The sequence below is a fragment of the Megalops cyprinoides genome, chromosome 20 (genome assembly GCF_013368585.1).
Source record: "Megalops cyprinoides isolate fMegCyp1 chromosome 20, fMegCyp1.pri, whole genome shotgun sequence".
Classification (NCBI taxonomy): domain Eukaryota; kingdom Metazoa; phylum Chordata; class Actinopteri; order Elopiformes; family Megalopidae; genus Megalops; species Megalops cyprinoides.
The window spans coordinates 18430958-18440369 of record NC_050602.1 but is presented as its reverse complement, the minus strand read 5'-3'; the positions used below and the strand labels follow the sequence as shown (position 1 = coordinate 18440369).

General features: G+C 39.6%; 1 protein-coding gene across 1 annotated transcript; it reads left to right on the top strand.

Moving 5' to 3' along the window:
• Nucleotides 1-5325: 5325 nt before the first annotated feature.
• On the top strand, nt 5326-9198 carry cldn1 (claudin 1). Its single transcript, XM_036554243.1, has 4 exons — nt 5326-5703; nt 6699-6863; nt 7301-7385; nt 8021-9198. The coding sequence occupies exons 1-4, from the start codon at nt 5481-5483 to the stop codon at nt 8175-8177; spliced, it is 630 nt and encodes a 209-aa protein (XP_036410136.1). The 5' UTR covers nt 5326-5480; the 3' UTR covers nt 8178-9198.
• Nucleotides 9199-9412: the final 214 nt, after the last annotated feature.

The window sequence follows — 9412 nt, the reverse complement described above, 5'->3', positions numbered from 1 at the left end:
ATTGAATGATTATTAAGATAATTTGAACATCTTCTAAATAAATTACATTTAAAATATCTGCATCTGCACTAAACTAAACTAAAAGGCTTTTATATGATATCGTTTCAATTACTTTTTTTTAGCATGAGCAATATAAATTGAAAAGAGTGGTCATACATTCAGAGAAAGCCACAGACTGTCATCTAAGGCTATGCATGTATGGCATTCAACAGAAGGAGGAACAGAAACAGCGTTGGACACAGCCACATTTTGTACTCCAGATTAGCCACCAGATGTCAGCGTCATACTAATGATTGGCGTGTGTTCACAACTGCCCTAAAGGAATGAATACAGAAGGGTGCTGATCTTGTTGAAACTTGCTCCAGTCTCACATTTGGGTTTCAGTACAGATCTAACCCGGTTCAGCTGCTCCTGATACCCTCAGGGCATGAATTTATGGACTTTCCTATAGATTCTTTTAATGTATCACACTTACACCTCCAGGGTGTTCTATAGGCAAATGTTGTGCGTAGTTGTCAGCAGTGCTGATTTTCTTCTTCTTCTTCTTCTTCTTCTTCTTCTTCTTCTTCTTATTCCTCTTCTTCTTCTTCTTCTTCTTCTTCTTATTCCTCTTCTTCTTATTCCTCTTCTTCTTCTTATTCCTCTTCTTCTTCTTCTTCTTCTTCAAGTATGGCCTGGGTTTGCTTCATACTTGGAAGGGAGACCATCTTGGAGAACCAGGTTGCTGCTGTAAGCAGTAATGTTGGGCCAGCAAGGGGTATTTTCCCTATGGGCCCAGTAATGAGGACTCTGTAATATACAGGGTGCCATTCCTCAGGAGGAGGCCTTAAAGAGATATCCTGACTCACTGTGGTCATGAAAGGTTCTGTGGCATGTATTGAAACCGTACGCGTGTCCTTGTCATATGACTGTATTGGGTGTTTACATTTGGCCATGTAAAAATACACCCCTGCATTTGACTGGCAGTGAAATCCTCTGCACTCCCTGCTCATCTTTATTCACCAGGTGATTGCTGGGTTTACCTGGTTAAATAAATGTCCAAACAAACATGGATGTAGATGTTGTCTTATACAAGCTTGTATTTATAAATGCGTAAGCATGCCCCGCTATTTTATGGTGTCTCACTGGACTCCAAAGCCAGCTCCACCCAAGTATGCCCTGTTCCCTTGAGGTAGTATCCTTCTGTCGATTGAGGATAGGTTGCCATTCCGTTACTCTCCCTCCTGTTAACTCCCCCCACCCCTAGTTTCCCCTGTCATTGAGGTGTGTTTTTGTCTCTGGTCTTTGCATTCCCTGGGTCTTCGTCAGCCGGCCGTACAGGCAGGGACACGTCCTTCACATTTGCGTGTGCAGGGAAACTCGACAGCACTATAGCATTTGAAATCACATTGCTGCATCATCATAACAGAATTAGGAAATATGTGTGCCGCCTAGGGAGTGTGTGGAGAAAGAGAGAGAGAGAAATGAAAGGCTGGCATACTCTTAGATGTGTACTGCATGTGATTATTGAAGTACTACAGAAACATATTTTGTTGGGTATGGACCTATGGACCAATTGGTAGACCATGTCACAAAGTTACTAAATTGGAATTAGATTTAAATAGCCACCAACCATCCATGGCTATCCAAAATCCATGGCTATAGTTCTAAAAATGTATCTTTATAAGAGCACTCAAACATTTAGATCACCGTTGCAGACGTTTTTTTGTGATGAAACGACAATATGGGTACGTGTGCTTGTGTGTGTGCGCATGTGTTTTGGGGGATGGGATTAGTTTCAACGATGAATTACTGAGACCACAATCAAACCAAGGAGAGAATGTGAATCGAATTCATGTCTGAACTCGTCAGTAGGAGAGATCTCAGCGCCAGCATTTAGAGCCAGATTCAAAGGGTCTTTTGTACTGCACAGTAATTCTTAGAAAGCATCAGCCACGTGGAAAAAAAAACAACAACAACCTCTTATGTTTGAGTACCTTACAGCACCTGGATACGAACCTGTTCTCAACCATATTTCTTAATACATCATTTTAATACTAAAAATGCTGTTTTCTTTACAATATATACTTTTGTTCCAGGAAAACATTTGTTAGGTCTTCATCATGAAGTTGTCAAACCTATAAAATGTTCTCGGATACTTGACAACAGTGAGCAGACATTAAAATGATCAGGGATGAAACACAAGACTGAATAAGATGAAAGTAATACATTTTAAAAGATTTAAATTTTTTTTTAAATTAAAAGTTTAAAAAATAAATTATAGAAGGAATGGATGAATGAACACATACATGATGGTGAAACTGAAAGAAATCAAGAAATAAAAAGACACCGATTCAGTTCAAAATACGTCTGATTAATCTAGGGAGGGGTCATACTGTAAGGTTGCCTTTACATTTTTGAGGACAGATATCTCTCAAGGGTTATCAAACACAGAGGAGAAGCCCATCTCCAGATCCTGGATTCAGATGCTCTCAGTTCCAGAGCTGACTGGTCCAGGTGAAATCCTCAGAACCTGATAACCAAGATGCAGTTGATCCTGACCATACCCATGAAACCCAGAACTGAGGCTTCTTGGTGATGCTACCTGCTCAGACTGAACCAGGCATTTGCTACCGCAGAAGCTGCAGTGTAATGCTACAGAGATTGTAAATCTACATTAAGTTTCTAATTCCTGCACAGATGTGGCTCATCTGTCCAAAGTTTTGGGGAACCATTGCTAATGAATCTTCATGTTCATAGACACCACTGCCATAGCACTGTATCATGTGTGTTTGTGTCCTTGTAGTAATGACTCACTGACACCTATATCTGGATCAGTCCTGCCTTTATCCCGTTTGCCAAGCCTCAACATGCCAGTGGAAAGAACAGCTCTTCTGTAGGGCGGAGAGATCACATGATCAACACCATCACATGATCCTTCATCATACTGCTGTTCTCATAAAACTGAGATTTTATCTCATTGTCGTGTGCAGTGTGGCTAGGGGTCATATGTACATGGAACCACTGGAAGCATGAAGTTGTTTTTCAAACTATTCTTTTACTGTGCTGATTATATGTGACTCCATGCATCATTTGTGACTAAAATTTGAATGCAATAGCTTCACATGCACTGACTGATCAAGTCATGGATGGCAACAAACTGGCTCATTCTAAACCCTTAAAGAACCATTTAAATGCAATCCATCAAAGTTTAAAGTGCCTAAAATAACATTTCATGGAAACTTTATTTTATTCCCTCCACATGCCAGGAAATTTTGTTATTATTCTTGACTTCAGTTTTCACTTGATACTCATCTCATAATAACCAGTGTTGCCCTTTATCATAAATATTCAGTAATGTAATTCTTTGAGTATTTGTGTAGGAAAGATAAGTGTTTCATCTCATTATAATCTGTCTTTTTTGTCTTTTTTTCTTTACTGGATCACTGGACAACACTGTTACCACCTTGTAGTTTGTTCACTATGGAAAGTTTCATCTGCATGTGTGTCATATCACCCCTGTCTTCAGGTCACATCGGCTGTCTGTTGTATTGATTGCATGGTGGCAATCACAGCCTTTAAGGACTTAATTGTGCTAGGGCCCTCCAACATGGAAGAGCTATTAGTACCATATGTGTGGGTGTGATTTTTCAGTCTGAAAATAATTTTTGGTGACACCCAGGTATGGTGTCATGTCTGAAATGAGACTGTTTACATGTTCGTTCCACCCAAATTTATAACTCGAATCTTGACCAAAAAAACTTGACCAAAAACTTTCTTCTTACTCAGTTTCTGGAAGGACTGTAATCTCAAAGATTTTTCTTTGGGACAGTGAGAAGTGTACCTGGGTTAAAAGTTTAAATTTTAATATGCTTGTAAAATGAGTGTGTTTTGGATGAAGGGTTTACCTACCTAATTGTGACCAATTGTACTCAAAATACAGATAACAGAAGAAATTTGGAGGCTTAAACACATAACCTACTATGTTTTAACATTATTTAATTAAGGGAAAAGCTGCAAAGATGTTTGTGATGGCTCACTGTTAAACTACAGTTTTTAGTATTGAAATACATGTTATGTAGATGAACCACATTTCCCAGTACTTCGAATTAGCTTTGTAGCTGTGTGGGGCTGTAAGGTGTTTGCCCTAACATCTGGAGGAGCGTATGTTCAAAACATGATGTTTTCTGGATTTTGGGGCAGTGTTGATCCTGTTTTTAATTCAAATAATCACCTTCATTGAGCTTTTACCTTCAAAAAGTAAAGACATATCAGATAGACATCAGATAGACATATCAGATAGCAGATAGTTAGCTTTTAACAAATGTAAAATCAAACAATATTTCCTGCCTTGGCTCTGATATGGAATGAACAGTGAACTGTTTAGCACTCAAATGGTACACCAGAAGGTGATAGGCTAAAAATTGAGTGCTAAATCTAAAATCTAAATCTTAATCTAAATTGAGAGAAAAGGTAGGCTGCTGCTTTTAGTTTGACTGTAATATCTATGCTCAGGGCCATGTGATCAAAGCAGGTGTGTTAAAACCTGAAGAACCAACGAATGAAATTTATTTCCAGAAGGTTTTTGCTTTCCTTGCCTTGACTCTGACATGCAATAAACATAGAGACTGTTGAATGAGCCTAATTCTCTTCTGCTTCTATTGTTTGTCATGGTTTAATTATATTTAATGGTCAGTTCTGTCAGCCAATCTTGATAAAAGAGGAACTCAGGAAATCATTTTCCCGTTCGTATTTGCTGAATCTAAGTGTGGAGAATGAGCTGAAAAATACTAGGTATTGAACCTAAGAGGTCAGGGCCAGTTTATGAGAAAGATATGGGTGTATCAAAATATTTAGACTATCCTGTATATAAATGCTAGGCTTCATGATTACTTATTCTCCTGGGTTTGTAGTGTACAATTTACAGTAACTTTTTTTTTTTTTTGCTCATGAGCAAAAAGTTTCCTTTAAAAAAGACAGCTCACAAGGAATTTCTGATAACAGACTGCCAACTATCCTGGCAATGTTGGCAAGACAGAACCCTTGCAGGTCTGTAAATCAAGTAAAAACACAAGCTCCAGAAGCGTTCTGTGCATAGCAACAGGTGTTAAGTGAGAAGAGCATAGATTCAGAGCTTATGGTGTATCATCTAAGTAGAAAGAAACATGCCGTCAGGACAAAAAGTCCCACGCTTGAGCATCATTCACTTGAGTGTCATGGAGGTTTCGGCAAAAGGTGACGTCACGCAGAATTTAAATCATCAAAAAGTTGTGTTGTCACTCGCATTTTCCCTGTAGGTTCTGAAACAGAAACCACCAGGGGGAGGTGTGGGACACTGCTGTATATGTTTAAATCTGGGCTGGAATCTCACAGCATCCTCATTCAGGTGAACCAACGGTAGACGGAGGACCTTACCGGATTTTGTGACTTAGCCTCGCTCTTTGCACTTATTGTTTTTAGTCTTTATTTTTTACTCTCAGACGTTTTTTAGCCGGACTAAAATGGCAAACTCAGGGGTACAACTTCTTGGTTTTACCTTGGCTTTCATTGGCTTTATTGGCCTGATAGCATCCACAGCCATGGCCGAATGGAAAGCGTCTTCTTACGCCGGGGACAATATCGTAACAGCGCAAGCGATATACGAGGGACTGTGGATGTCGTGCGTGTCGCAGAGCACTGGGCAGATTCAGTGCAAAGTGTATGACTCCCTCCTCCAGCTGCCGAGTAAGTGTGCAAGAAAGTGAAAACTATTGATGTTGCAGTATCTTATTTTGTACGTCAATTTCAATTTCAGAGGGTACGATAACACTGCTACAATTACTAGGTCATTCTGTTTCCCTTTAGAAAAATAATTCTATTTCCATTTATGCCAATATTTGAGGAAAAAAATATATAGAGAATGAATTTTGACTAATTTGAAATATATAAATTATGCTGGAATGTTGTTTCAAAATGTATTTATGTGTATTTCTTTGCCATATAGGATTGGTCAGGTGTGGTAACAATTACTTAAATACCTGGAAAAAAGCCAGTTCTAAACCAGTCCTAGGATGTTTTGGATGATAGGAAGAATGTAACTGTCTTCTTAACTTTCAAGGCTGTTAATTAACGGTGCTTAAAATTAAAATTAACTTTTTAAAAGTTGGATGCATTTTAAGAGGATGTGTAGAACGAGGTAACTCATGAGGTATCTCTTGAGATAACCCTATAGCCTGTGCAGGCAGCCTTTTCCTGCATGTACCTACATGCTTTCAGAATGCCTGGAATAACCCAGCTGGAACCGCACTGGAGTAAAAATACACGCCCGAAAGCTACAGCTTAGGGATCTCTCCCGCCTTTTCTACCAACATTGTCCTACCACAGCAACCCAGAGGGAGGCAATGGGGAGATAAAGAATGGCTTGGATTTTCTCTTTTCTCGCTGCTAAAATAATAAAGAACAAGACCCAAACAAAGATGGCTGACTTAGTCTCTATGTGTAAAGCAGGACTTAGCTTTTTACAGAGTGTTACTATATTATCAATAGGGTAGGTCTATTTGTCGATAAGTTTGACAGACTACATTTTTCAAACTGTCCACTATATACAACTGGATATTTTGAGCGGGCTGACGCAGGTGACCCTCCGTCACTCAAGTCCCGCCCTCCCGGCTGGGAGACTGCAGCATTTCCCTGGCGTGGTGCATCATGGGATTGATCCTCCTTTTCGCTGTGTCCCTCAGAGGAGGTGCAGGTCACCCGTGCGCTGATGATCACAGCCATCCTCCTGTCCTTCATCTCCATGCTGGTGGCCATGCTGGGAATGAAGTGCACCACCTGCCTGGAGGGAGACCCGCAGCAGAAGCAGAAAGTGGCCATGGCTGGCGGGATCCTCTACATCATCTCTGGTGAGTGATCTGTCTCCTCCCTTTGTGACTGCTCTCCCTTCCCTGTGCGACTGCTGCCCTCTTCTCGGTGTTTGTCATGTATGCAAACCCAGGGTAAGATAAAAATAAATACCGTTCAAAAAACGTCTCAATATGTACATCACATGTCGCTAAACTGATTGGTTAATGCCACTTTCATTCATGCAGGTGCTTGCAATTTCATATAAATCATAATTGCATGTATGTTTTGAAGAAGATATTTTTGCAATAAATGGCATTTTGCAATGTAAACCACAATACATGCAAATGCAAAATACTGCATTTTGTAAACTGTACATCTCTCATAATTATGTACTCAAAGCATATTTCTTGTATGTTGTTTTTTTTACATTTTAAAATGAGTTTTTCATAAGATCAGAGTGCACTGTAATTTCTCACTGTCTGTCCTTGCATTTCAGGCCTTTGCGCTCTAGTGGCAACCTCTTGGTATGGAAACAGAATTGCAGCTGACTTCTACAACCCTTTCACTCCCACCAACAGCAGGTAGAGCAGTTTCTCTGAAGTGTCACAGACACACTCGCGCGGCTTCCTGTGGCAGGAAATGGTGAAAGCGGTGCAGCCCCATCGCTCTCAGGGCCATCCTCTGCCTCCGTGCTGAATTGCTATGCTTGGGGCTGGACCAGCTCTCACCCATGCAGCAAATGTGTTGCTGCAGGCCAGGGCAAATTCAAATCTAAATTAAACATTGCTCAACATGAAGGCTAACATGCTCTTACCCTGCAATGTCTAAGGTTTTGATTAAAATGTACCTATTTGAGCAAATCTATGAGTACAAAAGATCCCAGGGAATGTGTTTAATTGGACATGTCAGAAATTTATGAACAGTATCTCACAAGGGCCATTGATGTGTGCCGGACGGTGCAGTTGTGACACTCAAATTTCCTTCGGGATTAATAAAGTATTTCTTATTCTTATTTGCTTGGCATGTACAGCTAAATACTTACCCTGGGGTTTGCAAGCCAATTTGTTGATTTATTGATCATTGAAGACAGTATACCTGTTCAATGATACTAGTGTATTAACTGCTAATGGTCATTTTTCCCAGAATGAAAATATGCGCATATCCTGTTATAATTATCGATACTAAGCCCATTGTTGCTCCTTATGTGTGTTTATAGGTATGAGTTTGGGAAGGCCCTTTTTGTAGGATGGGGCGCTGCTGCCCTCTCGATCTTGGGAGGCTCCTTCCTGTGCTGTAACTGCATGGGCTCTGGATCAGGACAGGCTCGTCGCTACCCCAAAACATCTGGCACCCCCGGAACGGACTATGTGTAGAGAAGAAGGGAACCACCAGGGGGCGCATGTCTGTCCCCAGCTCAGGAACCACACAGCAATGGATCCAGCAACAGGAAACTCTATGGTTTCTAGTTTGTTTGCTTGTTTTTAAAGGTTTTTCCAACATCAAGTCATGACAAATGCCCTTAAATACACTGAAATTACTCTTCTGGCTTATGTTGTCATAACAGGCATTCATCCATATTCATATATACATTCAGTATATTTTCTTTTTTTGTAAATACTATAAAGGCATGATCATGGAGAGGGGTGAGTGTTTCTCTTCTGGTTATCGCGCTGACTGTTTGAGTAGCCGCACAAACCAGTGACAATTGAAAATACAGGATGTTGACTAAATTAATTCTTCTGGCATGTGTTGTACTTTGAAACTGAGATATTCCACTTGCGCCAGTGTTCTGTGTCAATCACAGATTTCGCAGTGTTTCCCAGCAGGATTATAAAGCTAATTGTTAAATGAAAATGTGAACCTCACGTTGGGTCCATCTCATTTCAAAGAGATTTTAAGGGTGAATTTTCTGATTTGTATATTACATTATGAGGGTGGCTTTTGGTCAGATTGATCCTTTGAAATACTTTCAGTTAAAAGGGCAAAGTGAAGTATTAAGGTACAATAGGAAACAAGCCTAACAAAGCGGTTAGCATTTAGCGCTGGTCCCTGAGATTACTTTTTTAATTTGAGGATCTTGTTATTGCATTTTAAATGTTTATATGTATATTTTTGAAGTTATTTTTACATTGTGATATGGTCTGCTTGCTTTTAAAACAAAATTTTTGTTATGTGAGTACTTGAATCAAAATGTTTCCCCCTTGTGTTGCTCTCCCTTATGAATGATAGTATAAATGTGTACTGTGTGCGTTATATGTTCTGGGGTAGGCTCAGAGCTCAACACAGACTTGAGGATATTTGTATATTGTCCCCAAAACCAAACAACTTCAAAACTGCCATTGGAAAACCTTCATATATGTATCATTCCCTGCAAATTACTCTTAATTTTAAAAAATTGTGTACATTTTAAATTGAAAAAAGGCAATTTGTAATAATGCATTTTTTTAATAAACAGAAAAAGGAAAAGATTTTTTTTTTTACCATTTTCTCCTTCACTCATTTCAGCCATAATTGTTTCTGTTGTGAATTGAAAATTATGTTTAGAATGCCTAGCCTAGAATGTTTTCATGGTTTGCGAGGAAATGGGTTATGATCTCTCTTGTTGCAA